This window comes from Salvia splendens, chromosome 13, assembly GCF_004379255.2.
Source record: "Salvia splendens isolate huo1 chromosome 13, SspV2, whole genome shotgun sequence".
NCBI classification, from domain to species: Eukaryota; Viridiplantae; Streptophyta; class Magnoliopsida; order Lamiales; family Lamiaceae; genus Salvia; species Salvia splendens.
In genome coordinates, this window is record NC_056044.1 from 9,991,867 (window position 1) to 10,015,963 (window position 24,097).

At 35.8% G+C, this 24,097-nt stretch overlaps 2 protein-coding genes and 1 long non-coding RNA gene across 3 annotated transcripts; 1 reads left to right on the forward strand and 2 right to left on the reverse strand.

Annotated features, from left to right (window-relative positions):
- Positions 1–652: 652 nt before the first annotated feature.
- On the reverse strand, positions 653–1,917 carry LOC121761852. Its single transcript, XM_042157538.1, has 2 exons — positions 1,588–1,917; positions 653–763 (listed from the first exon to the last, which is right to left on the reverse strand). Exons 1-2 carry the CDS (start codon positions 1,882–1,884, stop codon positions 668–670), a joined length of 393 nt encoding a protein of 130 aa, XP_042013472.1. The 5' UTR covers positions 1,885–1,917; the 3' UTR covers positions 653–667.
- Positions 1,918–2,973: 1,056 nt separating this feature from the next.
- Positions 2,974–3,792, reverse strand: LOC121760466. Its single transcript, XM_042156126.1, has one exon. It carries the CDS (start codon positions 3,790–3,792, stop codon positions 2,974–2,976), a length of 819 nt encoding a protein of 272 aa, XP_042012060.1.
- A 17,284-nt stretch (positions 3,793–21,076) lies between these two features.
- On the forward strand, positions 21,077–23,059 carry LOC121761707. The gene is made up of 2 exons (XR_006042080.1): positions 21,077–21,203; positions 22,805–23,059. It is a non-coding gene; the product is annotated as an uncharacterized LOC121761707 (long non-coding RNA).
- Positions 23,060–24,097: the final 1,038 nt, after the last annotated feature.

Genomic DNA, 24,097 nt, shown 5'->3' on the forward strand with positions numbered 1-24,097 from the left:
CAAGAGTGACTTATCATCTTTCGAACATAAAGAGGTCTTTGTAACTAGTGAATTATTGATAATATGGCTCTTACACTTAGGAATAACCACAAATTGGTTGAGAATTACTGTTATTTTGATTTTGGTGTTTGTTGTTTAGGATAGTTCTGTTAACTCAAATGTGACAATTTCTAATTTAATTTACTTAGATTCCGAAAATATCTAAAATGTGACATTGATCTTAATATATTTGGAAAGACATGTTTTATCATCATCCGTTAAGGAAAGTAAATAATTTTGACTATGCTTTAAAGAGTATCCAAATTCCATCATTTAGAATGTGGAAATAGTATAAAAAATGACACAAAAAATCCATGTCAATATTTTTAGTTTAAGTCAATCGTCTCACCAACTTTTCAGTTGCAATTTGAAAACAACATAAAATTCGTTAAGCTATTTAGTGTAGAAATTAAATGATATTGTTTCCTTTTTCCTCTCAAGCTATTACACCTTATTAATAACTTCAGAAAATATACCACTAGTCTTGTAGCTAAGTTATATTTCGTCTCCTATTTGATAAAGCTGAAGTTTATGTATGCAAATTCTAATTTTCCACCTCTTAATAAATTCCAAAAGAAAAAAGAAAAGAAAAAAGTGGCATATCTTTCTCAATATAAAAATTGGCATATTAAGCTATGATTTCACTACTCCCGCATTCCCTAAATATAACATCAGCTGTAGTTCCGTTACCGGCGATAACATCACAGCATTCGCATCGATCCTTCTGAAAAATAAAAAATAATTAAATACATCTAATAATTAATTCAAAGAAAATCATAAAAAATAGTTATACTATGTACACATCGATCCTCATCTTCATGCTCTCTTAAGTAGTACTCTTTTCGTTCCACAGTAATAGATGCATTTCATTCTGCGTACTCATTTTTAAAAAATAATTATAAATAGTTAAAGTGGAGAAAATGTAAAGTAAGAGAGAAAATATTGTAGATAAGACTTTTCTCTACATTATTCTCCCTCTTACTTTACTCTCTCAACTCTAACTATTTAATATCATTTTTTCAAAACGAGTTCAGAAAATGAAATGTCTCTATTACAGTGGAACGGAGGGAGTAGTATGAATTAATAAACTATACTCATTCCGTCCCATAAAAATACGTGCACTTTCTAATCCAACCGTCCAATAAGAATATGGATATTTCTCTTTATGGAAAGTTGTTCCCAACTCATTACCATATACTTTTTATAACTCATACCACTATGGTCTACTATTACAACTCATTAAACACTAATAATAATACGGATCCCACTATCCAGTAACACTGTTAACTATCCTTCTCTTTCTCTCTCTTACTTTACCAATTATGCATTAATTCATGTACCATTTCAAATATACATATTTTTATTCGACAGAGGGAGTAACATTGTAGCATCAATTATAAAAAAAATCAAATGTAAAAATTAATAACACGTCCTAATTAAATTAACCGAGCTCTCTAATTAATATTTTCATGTCCATCGATAAATGTCTCATTTGATTTTGACATATGAACATTGTTAATGGAATATAAGTCTCGTTAAAATACGTACCCCTATGCGTTTGGTGGCGGGGGAGAAGACGCGAATATGAGTTAGGACATCGGGACAGTGAGGGTCGCACCAGAGGCACGGATTCATAGGGCGCGGGGCTGCACGCTCGTAAGTGGTGATAATCCCGGGTGCGGAGGAGTGTTTGACAATGACATCCCGGAGGAAGAAAACATGGGGAGCTTCGCAGGGATCGCCTGTGGGCAAGCGAGTGTTGAACATGTAGAAAGGCGGGGGGCGATCGCTGTCGATCCAGGCAGTGAACGTCTCGATGGGGCTGCGAAGGTGGCTTCGTGGCATCACCCGCTCGTACACGTGGGCCGAGTATCCCCACGCGATGGAGATTGTCCACTGCTTTTGCCTCTCGTGGCACACCGTCTGCTGAAGCGTCCGCGACTCGTCAGCCGCGGACGCCTTCATGAGGTGGTGGAGCGCCTCCACGCGGTCCATGTTGGGGAAGAGTGGCTCCACCGTGTCAAGATGGTGCAGCGACATTAGTGGCGAATTGGAGTGGGAAGACAAGAATCCCGATATATCGCCACGCAGATCGATCTGAATAATAAAATGTTACTATCATCCATTAAATAGTGATTCATAATTTATCACTAGATATGTTTTTCTAGATAAAAGAATTACTATAAAAAAATGGAATTTTTAGTCTAGAATTTGAATCGTTAGATTTTCTATTTTCGATCCACATCGATGTAAAGCAATAATTGAAATTACTCCCTACATCCGTAAAAATGTCTCATTCTGCGATTTAAAGTCTTATTTGTTTTTTTTTCTATTTTAGTAAGAGGACCCAACAATTTACCTAAATTATTACACTCACATTTTATTGTAAAATCAATACTCCCTCCGTCCAATAGAAGGCCATTTTTTTCATTTTTCTTCATAAAGCCAAACAATTTTTTTAAATTTAGTAAATTTGATCATTTAAATTTGGAGCTCATATTTCACTAACTTATTTTTTTCATTTTCTTTCATAAAGCCAAACAATTTCCTTAAAATCTATGTTAAATCAAAATGAGACTATAAATAACGAACAAAGAGAGTACTAGTATATAAGTCTGAGTCGCTCATCATATCACCAATTAGTTTTAGGATAAAACCCTATAAATTGTTATCATTATATTAGAGCGGGTCGCCTAGTGTGAGTCAAATTTAACTGACAAAACAGTACTATGTGAACCAAATTTAACCGCATCTAAATAGAAACTAAAAAATTACTAACCCAATAGTATATTTGGACTTTAAATTTGAATTAGTTCGATAGAGACCTGAACCCAGCCGATCAAAAAATGTCCACCCCTCCGAGATTCACTTAAAGAATACAACCGATTAATTTTAATATGGAATCCTATGAATTTGTATCAAAGTACTCCATTTCTATATATCACAAATACTTCGTATTTGATCAAAACGGGTTACCTGATGAAGTCCATATTCAGGGGAGAGATCAACTCCAAGATCACCAATACAAGCGTTAATTATGATATCAGCGGTAATAAAAAACGGCGCATGTCTCTTAATACAATTGTCCATATCATCAGCCAACGCCTTTGCAAGAGGAAAGCTCAACACAATCCCAGCCCCACCAAACCCTTGATTAAACGAGAACCAAACATTCGACATGTAAAACTCCGACGCCGCGCCCACGTAGTAGTGCTTCGTGTGATCATATCTCGCCACCACTTCCACCAAATTCTCCACAAAAAATATCGAGTCATCGTCTCCGATCACCACCCACCTCACACTCCCGTCGTCTCCGCCCACGTCTCTCACCACCTCCTTTATCCCGTGGACGATCCTCACCGCCATCGGGGCCACGGCCCTCGCCTCTTTCGACAGCTCGGTGAGGTTGTCCGACACTTTAAAGGGTGGGGACCGGGCCGGCCACGGGAGGAGGTCTCCCGTGGGGGGTGAGTCCAAGTACACGTGGCCGCGTGTCTCGTTCGGCCTCCACCACGACTCGATGTAGCTTCTGCGGAAGTGCCAGCCGCCTTCGGAAGCTAAGATTCCGAAGGCGAGGTGGCTGAGATTTGTGGGAGGAGTTGGTTGAGGGGATTTTTTGTGAATGGTGAAAAGGAAATTGGGATTGATTAGGTGATTTGGGAGGGAGATTGTGAATATTGAGAATATAGCTAGGCTTGAAATTATGAGGAGTTTGCAGTGTTTTGCTGCACTGGATTTGTTGGATGAAGCCATTTTCAGGATTGATCAATCAAGAATGATGGTATATACATGTATGCTGCATTTATATTTATAGGGTCCGTTCGGTTTGCAAGATTATACTCCTTTTGTCCGTGAAATGATGTCCTATATATTTCGGAGTGTCCGCGATTTAAAATTTCATTTACTTTTTCCATTCTAATTAGTGGACCTCACCATTCACCTAACTCATTACACTCACATTCTATTATAAAATCAATATATAAAAGTGGGGTCCACATTCCATCAACTCATTTTCCTATTTTTCACAAATTTAAATAATTTCTTAAAATCCATGCCCAGTTAAAATGAGACTATAAATAATGGATGGAGAGAGTATCTCAGAATTAAATGTGTATTGTGTTTGGTCAATGAGAATGAATCTCACAATTCAATCCTAGATGAACAATAATGTAAGAGTAATAGTTCGGCATAGACATTCACCTCCAATTAAAATAATCTCTCAACTCAATCATAGAAAACATTTCATGATTATTTTGTCTAACAAATTGAATATGAGTCTCCAATTAAAATAATCTCTCAACTCAATCATAGAAAACATTTCATGATTATTTTATTTTATTTAACAAACTGAATAGCGACGCATGGTACTTATTTCGTAATATCAACACTAAAATGAAAACTGAGACCATACCAATCCGTTCATTCATTAATAGTATAATATTGTATAACACGAAAAAAAATGTTATATTTTTACACAACAGAGAGAATATTGTATGATGTCAACCGATAATAGTGAATCAGCAAATTTATATAGCTCTCGGCTTAATCACAACCCACCTATGTTTGTATGGTATATTAGTAATTAATAATCAAAATGTTCACATTAAATGCGAATTGTTGATTTTATCTATTTTGCTTGATATAATTCATAATCAAAATCTTTTGCTGGATACTATATTAAAGGCGAATTGTTGTCTTATCTCAATATTTATTTGAACTGTTCATTGTTTAGCAATTCCAAAAAATACCTAATATTCCTTTCGTCTGAATAAATATGAAATATTTAGTTTCTGATACGAGATTTTATATAATGTGGTTTTATGAGTTAATCAAGAGATAGTAAAGTAAGAAAGAAACAAAATATAGAGATGATGTTATTTCTATTTTTGAGAAACACTTCATTTTTAATAGGAAAATCAAAAAGAAAAACTTGTCATTTTTAATTGGACAGATGGAGTATTTATTGGATTAGAAGTATCCAGAATCATTTTTATATTATCACTGTAATATTTTGTTAATTAAATATTTTTTGAGAAACATTTTATAACCCAAGAATGATGCATTTGGTAATTTTAAGATTTACTCTCTTCGTCCATAATTTAAATACTCATTTTGAATTGACACGAGTTTTAAAAAATAGTAGAAAGAAAAAATGGTGAAAAAATTAGTGAAATATAGATTTCATTTTTGTATAAATGGCTATTATGAATAAAATACGAGTGTAAAAATTTAGTTGAGTGTGATGTCCATTACATATAATAAAATAAATAAAATTTTAAATTATGGACATTTTAAAATAGCAAATTATGTCTTTTCATGGATAGAGAGTGGATGGAGAGAGTATGAGGTGAGACATATTTAAGTAACTAATTAGGTACTGAGCCATAGTCAACTGGTTAGAAAAAAAGTGTAGTACTGTTCGATAGTAAAATGTAATTTATGCGGGGATTAAATTGAGCAGTTGACAAAAAGTAGAGGAGCTTTTACTTTTTCTAACACTTGATGCATCTTCTTATTTGAGACTATAAAATACATTTAGATCCAATATCTTAATATATTCTCGAATGAATTAAGGAATACTATCAATTTCTATTTCGAATTTTATCAAACAAGTAAGTTTTTAAACATATTACTGGCATAATACAAGAAAGTTGGGCTGATTTCGAAAGGTATTGTGTTTGCCATCAAGATAAATATTTTTTGTATAATCTTTTATAATTTACTGTAGCAGATTTGGATAGTAACTTGGAAAATAAAAAGTATATTTGAGGGAGGAGAAAAAGTAGAGAAGAAAGCTAAAATATGTTTTTTTCTTAAATCCTCTTAGCCAATGGTTTACCACTTATATCTATATGATGTAGGTCTTCTTTTGGAAAATGGATATTGAATGAAAATAACAAAATAAATATAAACCTAACTAATGTGTTGTTGGGACACATTGATATGTCCACAAGAGAGAAAGTGATCCAATTAACTGGCGTACAATTATTTTGGAGAGGGCCTGGCCCAAAGGATGCCAATGGAGTTGAATTATAAAAAAGGTGGAGAGTAATATATAATAATATTCATTTTCTATTATAAAATCAGAAATAGTCATGAAGATGAAAATATAATTATTATTAGACTGAATTTCTACCTATATTAGTTTTACATTAAAATGTGAGTGGAATAATTTGGTAGAATGTGGAGCCTAATTATCATTTATGGTAAAAGTGAAATGTGATTCTTATTGTGGGACAGACCAAAATGACAAAATGTGATTCTAATTGTGGGACGGAGGTAGTATTAATTTAAGATAAAATAATAATAATAATAATAATAATAATAATAATAATAATAATAATAATAATAATAATAATAATAATAATAATAATAATAATAATTACTTCCTCCATCCCAAAAGAATATGCACTTTGGGTTCGACACGAGTTTTAATGTAAAATTGGTAAAGTACGAGAGGATTAGAAAGATACAGTAATAAAAGTAATGTTAGTGGAGAATTAGTTTCACTTCATTAGAGAGAAAAGAGTTTACAAAATTAGAAAGTGCATATTCTTGTGGGCGGAAGGAGTATAATTTAATATTATATGATTTATTTTTAAATAAGTATATTGTAATTGTTTATTAAATAATAATTAAATATAATTAAAACTGCAAGTTATTAGTATTAGTATTCATGAATTATATTAAAAATAAAATAATTATTAATTTATAAATCATAATAATAATACTCATGAACTTTGGGGTCAACACGAGTTTTAATGCATTATTGGTAAAGTAAGAGAGAGATAGATAGAGAAAGGTTTTTAAGTATTGTTAGTGGAGAATGAGTCCCATCTCATTAGAGAGAAGAGAGTTTCCAAAATTGGAATGTTCATAGTCTTTGGGACGGACGAAAAAGGAAATAGTGCATATTCTTCCGGGACGGAGTGAGTATTAATAATAATAGTATAGAAGGAAAGATATATACTCCCTCCGTCAGCCATTAGGAGTCTCATTTTTGGCGGCACAAGTTTTAAGAAATGTTAAGAAAAGTGGATGAAAAAAAGTTAGTGGAATATAAGTCTCACTTCTATACATTTGTTTTAAATGAAATGTGAGGAATAAGTTAGTGGATGTGGGACTCTATTACCATTTACAGTAAAAGTGAACGGGACCCTATTCGCGGATGGATTAAAAGGGCAAAATAAGACCTTCTATTCGCAGACAGAGAGTGTCACGACCGCACTTTCTAAGGATAGAAAGTCCGGTTGATCGCAACTAGGGGAGGATAGAAGAAACGAGGAAGAAAAGGGAAAACTGTGGCACAACTGAACTTGAACTGAAATAACTTGGAATATATATAAATCAGAGTGCATGATACAAGAGAATAAAATCTCGACTTTTACATTGCAGCGGAAGAGTCAAGAGTAGATGACATCATGTAGGGAGACACGATGCATCCAAGTACTATTCTATCGAAGGATCTTCATTTGACTGTGCTCAACACCGCCCGCCGTCATCACTGCTCAACCTGCACATTTTTAAACATTTGCAGGGCTGAGTACTTGGTGTACTCAGTGAACACGTGCCGAAATATATTTTACTGAAAAACTAGTTTTATCAAGCCACTCCTAAGTGAACTCGGGGTTAAAGGTCTGAGGACACTAAATCATTTTCCTTTTCCTTTATTAAAAACAATCTGCCGATCTATTTTCCTGGAACATATGCTGTATCTGAACTAACTCCTGGTGAAATAAATTCACGAAACTCCTGGTGAAACGAATTCACGAAACTCCTGGTGAAATGAATTCACTAAACTCCTGCTGAAATAAATTCACGAAACTCTTGGCGAAACGAATTCACGAAACTCCTGGTGAAACAAATATACAAAGCTCCTGGTGAAATAAATTCACGAAACTTCTGGTGAAATAAATTCACGAAACTCCTGGTGAAATGAATTCACGAACCTCCTAGTCTAGTAGGGACATTGCCCTTGCTAGACAATCAGATAGGCAAAGTTTAAACAAAACATGGCTTGACATAATTTTCAAAACTTCTTTTTCCTCATAAAACATTCTTTGAAACAAAACTCATTTTTACTGGTCAGAGCCTAACACAATGCTAACAAAGGCTAACTGCACTTGTTAAGTAACACATAATGTCAAATAATAAAAATCACATCACTTTCACTTTAAGTAAATAAGTGCATGCATACTGGGAGCGTAAACAACTGAAATCATACTTTAAAGCTATTTTCTGAATTTTAAAACAAATCCCACAATCATATCTTAAATAGAAAGCTCGTAAAATACTTAGTTACGGAAGCCCATAAAATACTTTCGTAACAACTGTATAGTAACTAGAAAGCCCACCTCGTTCGCTTAAACTCCTTAATTTTGATTTTTTTTCTCTCCAAATCTTGTGCAAGAAAACTCGGGGTGTTACATTCTACCCACCTTAACAGAAATTTCGTCCCGAAATTTGGTTGCGTCCTTTAAACCGTTCTTAATTTTCTCCTTCACCTTATTCCAAATTCTCATGTAGCCTCTTCTTATTTATGGTGTTTCCCTAACACCTTTAATGAAGGATTCGTCCAATTCCTTAACTATTGTGCCCTTCAGCCAAAAATCACTTCAGGTTTCTCTTCATAGCTCAAACTGATTTTATGATTTTCTCCTATTGAGTCCTTTCTCATACTCTATCTCTTTTTGAGTTCTCGTCGATTTTATCGCTCAGGAAAGTGATAGAAATCTTGGAAATTATTCCATTAAGTTAGAGGTCGAACCATGTTCTAGAAGGCATGCATTCTAAGGCACTCTATGTTCTGTGAGAAACGTCTAAGTTCTCTATTCTATAGGTCTTTCTATTTGAAATCTCGACTCATAAAAGATCTCCTGTTCTTTTGCAAAATTTTGTAACTGAAAGTAAACATCAATGTAGAAAAACTTTCTAACTTTCACTTAGAAAATCAAAACTATTTTCTCACTTCAAACTCACTCTTTTTGCAAAACACAACAAAGTATTTTTCTCCCTTTTAAACTGAAAAATGTCCCACCATGGGAATATGCTACCTCTTCCTTTAAAACTGAAAACTGTCCCTCATAGGGAATATACTTCCTTTACTGCATAAAACTTTTTCTAATCTCCATTTTCTTTTTGAAAATGTAAAGTTACCTCATTTCCTGGTTAAGCGTGACGAGTCGGGCTGTTGAGCCTTCAACGTTTGACCTGTTAGTCTATAGGTACGATTCTAGACTAAGACTGAAAGAAGACTCTTGGGTCCAGAGCAGAAAGAAATTGCTCTGATACCACTCTGTCACAACCGCACTTTCTAAGGATAGAAAGCCCGATTAATCGCGACTAGGGGGGATGGAAGAAACGGGGAAGAAATGGGAAAATTGTGGCACAACTAAACTTGAACTGAAATAACTTTGAATATATATAAATCAGAGTGCATGATACAAGATAATGAAATATCGACTTTTACATTGCAGCGAAAGAGTCAAGAGTAGATGACATCATGTATGGAGACACGATGCATCCAAGTACTATTCTATCAAAGGATCTTCATTTGACTGTGCTCAACACCGTCCGTCGTCATCACTACTCAACCTGCACATTTTAAACATTTGCAGGGCTGAGTACTTGGTGTACTCAGTGGACACATGCCGAAATATATTTTACTGAAAAACTAGTTTTATCAATCCACTCCTAAGTGAACTCGGGGTTTTAAGTAAAAGATCCGAGGAAACTAAATTAATTTCCTTTTCCTTTATTAAAAACGATCTGCCGATCTATTTTCCTGGAACATATGTCGTATCTGAACTAACTCCTGGTGAAATGAGTTCACGAAACTCCTGGTGAAATGAATTCACGAAACTCCTGGTGAAATAAATTCACGAAACTCCTAGTGAAACGAATCCACAAAACTCCAGGTGAAATAAATTCTCGAAACTCCTGGTGAAACGAATTCACGAAACTCCTGGTGAAACGAATTCACACAGCTCCTGGTGAAATAAATTCACGAAACTCCTGGTGAAATGAATTCACGAAACTCCTGGTCTAGTAGCGACATCGCCCTTGCTAGACAATCAGATAGGCAAAGCTTAAAACAAAACATGGCTTGACATAACTTTCAAAACTTCTTTTTCCTCATAAAACATTTTTGAGACAAAACTCATTTTTATCGGTCAGAGCCTAACACAATGCCAACAAAGGCTAACTGCACTTGTAAAGTAACACATAATGTCATATAATAAAAATCACATCACTTTCACTTTAAGTAAATAAGTGCACATATACTGGGAGCGTAAACAACTGAAATCATACTTTAAAGCTATTTTCTGAATTTTAAAAGAAAGCCCACAATCATATCTTAAATAAAAAGCTCGTAAAATACTTAGTTACGAAAGCCCATAAAATACTTTCGTAACAACTGTATAGTAACTAGAAAGCCCACCTCGTTCGCTTAAACTCCTTAACTTGGATTTTTTTCTCTCCAAATCTTGTTTACAAAAACTCGGGGTGTTACAAAGAGAGTATATCATTTTAGCTTCTTTTTTCCTGTATGCCAAAAATTTCCCTCATGGCAAAAATGTGAAAATGTGAATTTTAGGAAGTATTTTGGGTTAAAAATCAGCATCAAGTACTCAAAATGTAATTTTTAGGTATAAAAAACGATATAAAATAAAAATCAAATATTATTTTTATTCAACTCTTATTATTAAAATATATTTACTTAAATTATTCTTTTTGAAGACATGGCCAACTAACCCAACGCTCACAATATTGGAACAGCTCTACCTTCACTCTTTTCTCTTGTTTTTCTTGATATTCACTTTTACAAATATCCATATTGAATGTGAGGTATAGGATCACTTAAATATCAAACATTCCATGGATTATTTATGCACAACATTCACTAACTCCAAGCAATATCTGAACTTCGCAGTCGGCAATGCTTTTGTCAACATATTATTGGGGTTTGAACAATGAAAATTGCAAATTAAATAAATATACAAAAGAATCTATTTAGATGATTATGTGGATCGATTCAATTCATGCTTACAACACATAAGAACATGATGATTGCGCATTTAATTCAAATAATATAATTAATTAACGGAATTAATTCTTACATAATGATTCTCCAAAGAATCGAAATGGCTTGCTACGTCTCCACGTGAAGAATCTTGAATTGATTGCTAAACCACAGATCTTCTAACCTATGTCCCAACTCTAATCTAACTTCCATGTGGGAGGAACTTTTTAGAAATGTAGAGATCTTGAAGGAGAAGACAAGAGAAACCAATTGCACACTAGTGTGGAGGCTATGTTTGGGGTTTTGTGTAGTATGTACTCCTCGTCTACTCCTCCATCTCTTTATGTAGAGTTTGTGGATGGGCTAGATTAGGGATCTGTGGGGCTTGGACTGGCCTCCCCTTTGGACCTTCTTCACTAATTAAATTTTAACCCATAATTTTATATAAGGCCAAATGAATATTTCTTGGACAATATAGAAGAAATATTGACCGCCCGTTCAATCCAGGATTACAAGCAATCTGGGTTACATCTTTAATAAATTATTTCCCGTGTCAAAGACACTTATATCCATCAATTAATTTGTAGTTTGCTATGGATTTTAAATTAAATAATTTTTTTTTCCAAGAGTTTGTCTAGTTCGAGATGTATATTAAAATATACATTTCCAATTATTATTCTTGGAATAAATTCCAAACCGGCCGGGTTTTGAATATTTACTTTTCCCGAACACCTGTTGGGGTAGAGTCAAACCATGTAGGCACACGATTCAATGTAATAACACAACTGATATAATACTAGTTATTAAAGTACCAGAAATAATAGGCGACGAAACACCCGCACTTACTGATAAATCAAAGTAGCTAGTGTATAATTAATAACGTATGCCCTATGTTATATGCAAACATTAAGAAATAATAAATCACCAAGACAGTCTTTCAGTAGATAGCAATAAAGACGTGGCTATGCTTTAGATCTTTTCATGGTTATACTATACCAGTACTATTAGCATATCTCAAGGTAAAGAAAACTTTTGGATTAGCACTACAACCTTCCACGATGGGTAGTCAAAGCCTATCTAGGTGGTGAAAACATTTTACTTTTGCAAAGTACCGACTGTGATGACCTATTTGACTACCTTGCCTTCAATGTAGAAGACTTAGACTTATTTTACTTTTTGGCATTTTAATTATATAATCAAATATAATTAAAACGGTCAATGCCCAATAAAGTAAAATGTACAATGTGAAGAATCATTTATTATTCTCATAAAATAGGGAATAGAATTTTGCAATATACAAGCAATTATTTAATTCGAAATAAATCTCGAAAAATGCTTTTTAATTTACATGTTCCAACACATATTAGCAGGGGTATGATATGTGCTTATTCTCATAAAATAGTGTCTTGAACTCCCTTGTACTACATAATTCCAATATATTTTAACTGATTGGCTGATAAACACGGATTTTGTATGTTTTTAAGGCCTATATTCGACACGTTTTAATGTCAAATCATGCAAATTATGTTCTTGAATTGCATATTTTTTACATTTTGATATTTTGGTTTGTTTGTTGAGAAATTATAGAAAAGGACATAAAAAAGGTACAACAGCCAATTTCAGATACAGACTCATTGGAGAGGGTCAGTTGTCCGCCGACACCAAGTCAGCATTTGTTGACCAGGTCAATGGTCAATCACCAGCGCCCCGACGGCCCATTTCGGAAATGCACATAGCCAAGGAAGTCCTGATCAACAGTCTCTGAGCTAGCCATGGAGAGTCTAGAAAGAAGTCAGCGACCCGCTGAGATGAAGTTATCGGTCTGTTGTGCAGAGATGCAACAGCCTCAGTTTGTGTAATAACGTTTGTCAATATGTTCGTTTATCAAGTAAATGCTTATATTAAAGTGGGTAGTACTTCAAACTACTATGTTTTGTTACCTTAAATCCTTTAGGGTTTTATTAACCAAATGCCAATGTAAAAAAAAGAGTAATTATGCTCAGCGAGTTTTTCTTGCAAGGAAATACAAGTTAGCGAATAATAGTCCTGTAAAATTATAGCTCAAATGGATATTAAATGTCCATTTACAAAAAAGAGACATTTCTCTACAAGAGGAGAATGCTCCAAGTATATCTATACTATTACAAAGACGAGCTACACAAAGTTGGTGCTCTATTATTAGAGAAACTCCAATTCTCAAAGCATGCTCCTACATGCACCAAAGAAAAAGGATGATACAGACATATATCTTTTCAAACTTCAAATAGTAGTGAATAGTAAATCAATTATAGTCCTTTATATATCTATATTGAGCCTCCAAGTGACAATGTAATGGCAATAGTTAGAGCATCCACTATAGTGGCGGCGCGTCGGCCGCCCCGGAAACGCCGAGGACGCGGCTATCTATAGTGGGAGAAGTGTCCGCCCCGGAGGCGGACGCATTTTTGGGGGCAGAAGTGGCATCGGCGGGTATTCGCCTAGGACGCGCCGGCCGCCCCGGAGGCGGCGATAGGCGCGCCGGCCTATTGCGCGGCCATCCGGAAAATTTTTGGGACGGAAACTTTTGGGTGGAAGTGTCCACTATTGCTGCGGAAACTTTTTTTTGTGGCCGCCCCGGGATGGACGCTTCGGAGGGGGCGGGGCGGGTGGAAGTTTTCACCCTATAGTGGATGCTCTTACATGCAAGTTTTGGTCATCCCCATTTTTGCGGGATTTTAAAAGTGAAATACAACTTCCAGGAAACAAATTCCCATATATCATACAAAAGAAATTCATGCGTAAAGGAAGAGACTAGCTACAGTAATGAATAGTTTTGTGAATAGCATGCGTAGTCCCAAATAGTTTTGTGAATAGTATTAGCAGTAACTCAAGGATGGAAGCAAGAGGGAATATCAACGAACCTAGTGAGGTGTATCACTCTGCCCTGTCAGCTATAATGACCAATGAAACATTACCTAATGTCCCTAGGCTTGTGGATAAAGTGTGTCAAGCACAAGATCCTTCTTGTGCTGCTGTGAAGGTTACATGTGGAATGCAGGACCACATTAATAGCTGGAGAGATATCGTGGCATCAAATGGTTAATTTAGTTTGTTAGATGCATTCTGGATATTTCTATCCTTGGTTATATATATATATATATATATATATATATATATATATATATATAGGGGAGCGTTATTCTCCTTTTCACATCTTAGATCCTTTTTCCTTCTTAATATTACGCGTTAGATCTAAGGCATCAACGGATCAGATTGATTCTATAAAACTGGTTCCGTGTTGCATTATAGAAGGTGGTTGTATGCATTACAGGGTTATTATTGACATTTGACGGAAAAGTAACTGCCACATTTTGGTATCTGCGAATAATGCACCACATGGTCACGAGTAATGCATATAATTGACTATATAATGCACAATATGTGAACTGCAATGCATACGAATAAGATGTACCATGTTATGATGTTTGGACACACGTTTCTTGTTTCCCCTAAGGGTTTAATAAGCTTAGGGGCTAGGGTATAGTACGTAGACACGTATGTAATCTTCACATGGTAACGAGTAATGGATATAATTGACTATATAATGCACAATTTGTGAACTGCAATGCATACGAACAAGATGTGCTGTGTTATGATGTTTGACACACGTTTCTTGTTTCCCCTAAGGGTTTAATAAGCTTAGGGGCTAGGGTATAGTACGTACGCATTAATAACAAATTATAAAACGATACGAATAATTCACCAAATTGTCACGAGTAATGGATGTTATTAACTATATAATGCACAATATGTGAACTGCAATGCATACGAATAAGATGTACCATGTTATGATGTTTGACACACGTTTCTTGTTTCCCCTAAGGGTTTAATAAGCTTAGGGGCTAGGGTATAGTACGTAGACATTACTAACAAATTTTTGTTATTGGAATATACGTATGTGCATTATTTGGTTTAGGTAGTGCATTATGTAGCTGTTAATTGTCATTATCTCAGTATATTATGCATTATTAGAGGTATTGTGTATATGGGTTAATCAACGGATTGAAGATTACATACGTGCATTTAGTAATGTCTACGTACTATACCCTAGCCCCTAAGCTTATTAAACCCTTAGGGGAAACAAGAAACATGTGTCAAACATCATAACATGGTACATCTTATTCGTATGCATTGCAGTTCACATATTGTGCATTATATAGTTAATAACATCCATTACTCGTGACAATTTGGTGAATTATTCGTATCGTTTTATAATTTGTTATTAATGCGTACGTACTATACCCTAGCCCCTAAGCTTATTAAACCCTTAGGGGAAACAAGAAACATGTGTCAAACATCATAACACAGCACATCTTGTTCGTATGCATTGCAGTTCACAAATTGTGCATTATATAGTCAAATATATCCATTACTCGTTACCATGTGAAGATTACATACATGTCTACGTACTATACCCTAGCCCCTAAGCTTATTAAACCCTTAGGGGAAACAAGAAACGCGTGTCAAACATCATAACACAACACATCTTGTTCGTATGCATTGCAGTTCACATATTGTGCATTATATAGGCAATTATATGCATTACTCGTGACCATGTGGTGCATTATTCGTAGCGGTTTCCAGCCATTATTAGATTACTATTGTACCCTCATAATGCACAAAATAGGACAAATAATGCAACACGGGATTAATTACCCAATGTTGATCTTGACCGTCCATTTCTCTAATCTAATGGCTGATATTAAGAAGGAAAAAGGAGGAAATATAGGAAAAGGAAATGAATACATCCCTATATATATATATATATATATATATATATATATATATATATATATATATATGTGTGTGTGTGTGTGTGTGTGTGAAACAGATGATATCAATGTAATTTTGAAATGAATACAAAAACTTTCTCATTTTAGAAAAATCTTCTTTATACTTTTCACTCTTATGAATCTGTGTTTCATCGTTTATGGTATCAGAGCAGGATTTTAATCCTGGCTCTTTTACTTTCCGCTTTATCTTTTTTTACTTGAAGCATGGCGGATTCTTATGAGTCAAAAGCAATGCCAACTCATCATCATCCTTCCCTCTACCAGCCTTACCCACCAATCTACCTATTTCAGTTAAGCTCACTGAATCAAATTTCCTCACATGGCAGCAGCAGGTGGAAGCAACCATCTGGGGATATGGTCTAGAATCCTTCATCACTGGAGAAGGAATGCCAGCGCAGATATCAACTACACCGGGCACATCTACCACGCTGATGACTCCTAAAGCGTTGGCTTGGAAACGACAAGACCAACGATTAGCAGCTTGGCTTATGTCTTCTTTATCAAAGGTAGCTCTCATTCAAGTCGTTGGATTGAAGACCACAAAGGATATGTGGAAGGCTTTGCAAACTAATTTTGCTAGTCAATCAAAGGCTAAAATGATGCACTATAGGATGCAACTTCAAAACACCAAGAAAGCTAATATGCCAATGCAGGAATATCTCAACAAGATGAAATCTTGCATAGATTTTTTGGGAGCAGCTGGATCTGTCATTTCAGAGCAGGATCAGATTCTATTTATTTTAGGTGGCCTCTCACAAGATTACAATTCTATTTTGGTTTCAATTTCTTCCAGGTGTGAGCCTTGGACAGTGCAGGAAGTGAGTGCACTCTTATTGGGCTTTGAGTCAAGGTTGAGTGAAGGGATAACAGGATCTGGCACCATGGAAGGAACTCAGCCTTCTGTGAACTTAGCTCAACAATCATCTCAAAAAAGGGAGAATCAGTCGGCTGGACAAGCCGGACAATCACATAGAGGTGGTTTTGTTGGCTCTGGGAGAGGCAATTTCAGACCACCTAGAGGAGGTAGAGGAGGCAGAAGTTATGGAGGCTCAAAGCTCATTTGCCAGCTTTGTCAAAAACCTGGGCATGGAGCTGATAAGAGTTGGTATAGGTATGAACCTAGCAATTCAGCCTCAAGCTCTAGAGGAGTCATGCAACAACACAGTTTTCAACAACCATCAGCACATCTTGTGCAATCCAGGCCTCCTATGGGAACCTCACCCTCTGTAATGTGTCCTTCTGAGTATAGCTATGACTCTTCAAATGCAACCACTTGGTTTCCTGATTCTGGGGCTACAAATCATGTAACAAATGATCTCCACAATCTCAATCTCAGCTCTGAATACTCAGGAGGTAAGAAACTTGCCCTTGGTGATGGTTTTGAAATGAATATTGCTCATATTAGAGAAACTATATTACAGTCTGGATCGTCTCTTTCATCTAGAAAACTTATGCATAAGAACCTTCTTCATGTCCCAAATATCACAAAAAATCTCTTAAGTGTGTCTCAATTTGCACAAGATAACTCTGTATTTTTTGAGTTTCATCCCTTCTCATGTTTTGTTAAGGACCAGGCATCCAAGGAAGTCGTTCTCAAGGGAACTCTTGATAATGGACTTTACAAGTTCGTTGTCCATCATTCTAATCTCAAGAAAGATTCTTCTACTGCTCCTTTACTCTTCAATCAAGCTAAAGTCTCTCCAGCTGTTCACTCAGCCTCTTTAGCATCTCCAGCTGCCTTTAGTTCAGTTTCCAGTACTGATTTAGCCACTTGGCACAATAGACTAGGACATCCATCCTTTGATATTGTTAAGAGTGCTCTTAGTAACTATAATATCCATATCAAAGCAATAAATTCATCTTCTCTTTGTCATTCTTGTTGCATTTCTAAATCCCACAGACTGCTATATAGCTTATCTACATCTGAATGTTCCTCTCCCTTGAACATTGTTCACACTGATCTTTGGGGGCCCTCTCCTGTAACATCCAGAAATGGTTACAAATACTATGTCACCTTCATAGATCAGTTCAGCCGTTATACTTGGATCTACCTTCTAAAGAACAAAAGTGATGTTCATTCTGTTTTTAGGCAATTCAAGCTTCTTGTTGAAAATTTGTTTTCCAGCAAAATCAAGATTTTACAGTCTGATTGGGGTGGGGAGTTTCAAGCTCTATCTGGTTTTCTCAAGGAATCTGGAATCTCACATAGAATCTCATGTCCTTATACACCTCAACAGAACGGCTTAGTCGAGAGGAAACACAGTCACATTGTAGAGACCGGACTGGCTCTTCTTGCTCACTCTGGTTTGCCACCAATTTTCTGGGATGATGCTTTTTGTACAGCTTCATTCCTGATCAATCTCATGCCCTCCAAAGTGATTAACAATCTTTCACCTCATGAGAAGCTTCATAAAACAAAACCAGATTATACCTCACTTAGAACCTTTGGGTGCCTTTGTTACCCTTTTCTCAGGCCATACAATAAGAATAAATTGCAATACAGATCAGAGGCAGCCACTTTCTTAGGTTACAGTCCATCCTATAAAGGTTACAAAGCTCTTCTTTCTAATGGCAAGACTATAATCACAAGAGATATTGTCTTTGATGAACTCACTTTTCCTTATAAAAGGACCTCATCTCATAAAAATTCTAATCCATCCCCCCCACACTTTCCACATACATTCCCAAATTTTTCTCCAACTCCAGCTCCACATTCACCTGCTCCAGCCGAACACTCAGCTCAACCATCTGCTTCTCAAGCTGATCAGTCAGCTTCACATTCTGTTTCTCATGCTAATCCCTTATCTCCACACTCTGTTCCCCAGGATGATCAATCAGCCAATTCATCCATCCATCCATCTTCAGATGATACATCAGCTACACTTTCCAGTTCATCTCCCCCACCTGCACCTACACATCACATGGTGACTAGATCCAAGGCAGGTATCTTCAAACCAAAAGTATACTCTCTTGCTTTAACTCCTGATCTTCTTCCGAAAACAGCTCTTCTTTCCTTACTTATACCTTTCTGGAAAGCTGTAATGCTCTCGGAGTTTATTGCTCTCCTAAAAAATTATACTTGGACTCTCACAGTTTTACCTCCTGGAAAGAACTTGATTGGGAGCACTTGGGTATTTAAGATCAAAAGACTTCTTAATGGTTGCATTGCTAGGTACAAGGCTAGACTTGTTGCACAAGGTTTCACTCAGCAAGCTGGTTTTGATTTCAATGAAACTTTTAGTCCAGTGGCTAAGCCTGCAACTATTAGATTGATACTCTCCATTGCTGTTTCTATGGGTTGGATTGTAACTCATCTTGATGTTAACAATGCCTTCCTAAATGGGAAATTAGAAGAAGATATATATATGAAATAACCAGTTGGTTTTGAGCAAGGAGGTCCACATTTGGTTTGTAAACTCAACAAGACCATTTATGGTTTGAAGCAAGCATCTCGGGCTTGGTTTTTCACTATTCATTATGCTCTCATTTCTCTTGGATTTACTCAATCTCGAGCTGATGCTTCTCTCTTCATAAGGCATATTGGTAGTGATATCATTTATCTATTGATTTATGTGGAGGATATGCTCATCACCGGCACCAATTCTTCTTCTATTCGAGATGTTATCTCTAAGCTCAACTCTCAGTTTTCTTTGAAAGATATGGGAGAAGTAAGTCTATTTCTTGGGGTGGAGATCTCTAAAACCAAAGATGGGCTGCATCTATGTCAAGCTACATATATACAAGATCTGTTGAGGAAGGTAAATATGGTGGGTGCCAAAGGAAGTCCAACTCCTATGGTCTCTACTTGTGAACTCAGCAAATCTGTTGGTGAACCTCTTCCTGATCCTAAATTGTACAGGAGTACAGTTGGAGCATTACAATATGCTGCAATTACTCGGCCGGATATTAGTTTCACTGTCAATAAAGCAAGCCAATACATGGCTGATCCTCTTGATACGCATTGGAGAGCTGTGAAGAGAATTCTACGTTACTTATCTGGTACTCCAACTCATGGAATTCACATTAAGAAATCAAATGCTAATACGTTCACAGCTTTTTGTGACTCAGATTGGGCCTTTGATATAGATGACAGAAGATCTACCAGTGGATATTGCACATACTATGGTGGCAATTTGATTTCTTGGAGTGTTAAGAAGAAACAGGTTGTAGCCCGCTCAAGTACAGAGGCTGAGTACAGGAGCTTAACACACTTGACTTCAGAACTTACTTGGTTACACTCTCTTCTTGATGAATTGAAACTTGCTAAGACTGCTGCGTCAGTGGTGTGGATAGACAATCTTAGTGCAATTGCATTGGCTTCTAATCCGGTTTTGCATGAAAGAACTAAACATATCAAACTCGATATACATTTCGTTCGAGATAAAGTTTTGGCTAAGGATATTGAGTTGAGGCATGTTCCAACCTCTGATCAAGTTGTTGATATTCTTACCAAACCTCTAAGTAGCCAGTCCTACGTGAGATTACGCGACAAACTTGGAGTTATAGAGCGATCTACACTAGGACTGAGGGGGGATATTAGCAGTAACTCATGGATGGAAGCAAGAGGGAATATCAACGAACCTAGTGAGGTGTATCACTCTGCCCTGTCAGCTATAATGACCAATGAAACATTACCTAATGTCCCTAGGCTTGTGGATAAAGTGTGCCAAGCACAAGATCCTTCTTGTGCTGCTGTGAAGGTTACATGTGGAATGCAGGACCACATTAATAGCTGGAGAGATATCGTGGCATCAAATGGTTAATTTAGTTTGTTAGATGCATTCCGGATATTTCTATCCTTGGTTATATATATATATGTGAAACAGATGATATCAATGTAATTTTGAAATGAATACAAAAACTTTCTCATTTAAGAAAAATGTTCTTTATACTTTTCACTCTTATGGATCTGTGTTTCATCGTTTAAATAGTATGCACAATGCTCAACAGTATGTTGAATAGTAAGTATGTTGATGAAAAAAATGTATGCTTCCACCATTTTTCTTCCTACAAGACATCAGACGTGCAAGTTTGTTCAAAAATCTTCATCATGAGCTATTCCTAATATCATGCAAATGGCTTTTCCGAATGAACTTGCTACAGAAATAGCATTTACTCATTTGTCGGACAAATTTAGATAAAACGGGCTTCACCTTTCCTTCATCAACCACACACACAATACCTTCTGACTATCTCCCAACGTTCTCAAAATTTTCTAAGCATTCAATCAAGTGTCCCTCAAGTTTTTGCACCAGCAAGAAAGAAAATGAGATTTGCAGTCCAACCAAATTTCTTTCCTTTTCTTTTCGGTATGCCTTTCATCCAAATTTTATATTCTCTCTCTTAAGCATGCCATATAGTATGAGAGATCATATTGAATATAGATCAAAGTGAAGCATGCTCTTTTTTTCAAATGCGCCATATTTTGTTTCATAATCAAGAAAATATAAAAGCTCCTGAAATGTTTCAATTTGGGAGTAAACATATTGAAATGGTAGTCACTTAGGAAATAAATAGCGGTAAATCTAACCGTTCAAATTAAATATCATTCGATCAAAATGAAGTAGTATGAGTTTCTTACCTTCCTAGAAAATTTCAGAACGATCGGACAATGTTTGAACCTCCGATCATGTAGAAAACCAACACTGCTACTGTTGAAAATGGCAGCCACTTCCGAAGCTAATAAAGCAAGCTCTAACCGTTAATATTTGATCTCCTTTGGTAAGAATGATACTTTATGAGTCTTCTACCTTCGGTTAACATTTTGGGACGATCGGATATTGTTTGGACCTCCGATCATGAAGGAAACTGAGACTATCTCTTGTTTGGCGAAAATAAAAAGAAAGAAATAGATACTGGCTTGAGTGAGAGAGAGTTGGGTGAGAGGGCGAGAACGCAGTAGAGAGAGAGAGGAAAATTCATATGTGTGGGATTGAGGGAGCTTTTATTTTTTTTACTTGGGCTCTGTTATTGGTTCTTTTGTTTGGGCCAGTTATAGTAATTAAATTAACTAAGCCCAAATCTTTTAATTTATGTGCTTGTGGGCTAGTATAGTTTAATTGGGCCAAGATAATAACTAGAGCTACAATTAAGTTAATTAATGAATCGAATGAATTAAGTACTTGGACTTAAGTTCCTTTGAATTAAGTACTTGTACTTATCGAGTTAATTAATCTCTTGAGTAATTGATGCCAGGAATTAAATCTTCGGATTTAGTTAAAGTGAATGAGTTTATGAAAGAGAGAAGGAAAATAGGATGCATATCCCAAAGATATGAGAGCAAATCATTTGCTATTGTTATTTCCTTTAAGCTAAATAGTTATTATCTTTTATTGGACAAGGTCCATCGCATGGAATTTAACTCCAAGTGAGTTAATATTGTTTTACGGAGTTCGAAAGCATACAGGGTGAACTTTTCTATCCTACATACAAATGTGGATAAAAATATGAAGTATATTTGAGATAATATTTATTTATGCAAATGATGTTGTCTTGCCATAAATGATTTATTTTATGTGATGATGTCTATCTGTTTTGGTTATACCGAATGTGTTATTCCAAAATTAATAAATCGAATTCGGGTCCAGTAAGGGGAGAGTCCCTACTCGGACTAGTGCACACATGGACTGTGTGGCATCGAAAGGGTTGGCCGGTCCGGTGACCGTGGAAAGTGGCCACTTTCCCGTCACAAGATGTTTCAGATACAACAAATTACAGAAAGAACTTAGATTGAACAATCGAACGTTTAAGTGTGAGATTTTGGTAAGCTCAGGCTTTTATGAAAAAACCCTAAGTATTACTGTGATTGATGGCTTGACAATATTTTTTTGAAACATATAATTGTATCTTTTGGCAATGTGTTCACTGAGTACCTTTGTACTCAGCCCTACATGTATTTCTAAATGTGCAGGTTGAGCTGTGATGGAGTGGAGGGTGCTGATCCAAGTGGGGCTTACTCCTATGTCTATACAGTACTCTCGAAGGTTCATGTCTTCATACATGGAACCGCGTTCAATTGTTTCCGTTGTGCTATTTAAACAAGTTAAATCTTGTTTTCCCCTATGACTCTGAAAGTTAATAAACAGTATTGTATGAACCTTTTACTCGAATCTTTATGATTGAGTGTATCCTATTCAAGTATTCCATTTGAGATACTTCGTAATCATATAAATTGTCCATATACATCTTCTTAATTTCCACCCCTAATCACAGTTAACCGAGTTTTACTATTCTTAGTAAAATGCGGTCGTGACAGTTTGAGCCAATTCTTCCGCCCGTTGTTGATGTCCAATCAGTTCCCAATATATACTATTATCTTTGTCTTCTATAGATCTTAGCGTGGGTAACTTGAACGTCTAAATCGAAGTTCTGTGGAAAAATTTATGATCAATATATGAACGTTGCACATTACAGTCAACACTAACGGGAATTTAGGTGGAAATTCAAGGAAGGAAAGAAATTGATATAGTTTGAAGCCAAATCTTTTCCGTTACTTGTAGGGCACAAAAATTACCAAGTCTAAACTTTTCCAAGCATAATATATATATATATATATATATATATATATATATATATATATAGGGTAGTGATCTATGGCAAACACCTCTTAACCAAATAACTAGAGAACAAATCATAGCCACAAGATCAAAAAAATCAATGGCTAGTATTAATTTTCGAATTTAATGAGATCTTAGCTCCCTCAATCACAAATTTACTCAATAATAACAAGGCAGGGGTATTATGGTCTTTGCACATACAAAATTAGGTTACGTCATTGGCAAATTCAATTCATTTGAAAAAGAAACATTGTTCTCCTTCGTCTACGCCGCTGTTGTCGGTTTTCCTCCAGGATTCCGCCTCCTCCTTCGTCTATGGCGCTTTCGGATTGCTCTCAGCCGCTGAATTCATGCTTTGGATTCGCCGGAGACTCATCGAGGAGGATGCTGCCGCTGAGCGTTAGATTCGGAGATGGCGGATACTCCGTTTCTTCAACACTGTCTATGGAGATTTGGGGGGCAAAGGATTTTGCCGAGATTGCCAGTTTGAACGTGTATGGCAGTAGAAACAGATTTTGTTGTATTTTTTAGTATAGTTTATAACTCTTACGTTCTGATTAAATAAATATTCCACTGAATTTTATTTTATTTTCTTGTAAGTCTTACTACTATAGTTAATGATGTGTTGTGTACTCCATTTTATCTTG

What these genes read in the sequence shown, in the direction of transcription:
- LOC121761852 (XM_042157538.1), bottom strand. Translation starts at nt 1,884, where the DNA reads ATGCCACGAAGCCACCTTCGCAGCCCCATCGAGACGTTCACTGCCTGG. An exon ending in CCGCCACCAAACGCATAGGG is followed by an intron (nt 764 to 1,587) that starts GTACGTATTTTA and finishes TTTATTTTTCAG; the next exon opens with AAGGATCGATGCGAATGCTG.
- LOC121760466 (XM_042156126.1), bottom strand. Translation starts at nt 3,792, where the DNA reads ATGGCTTCATCCAACAAATCCAGTGCAGCAAAACACTGCAAACTCCTC.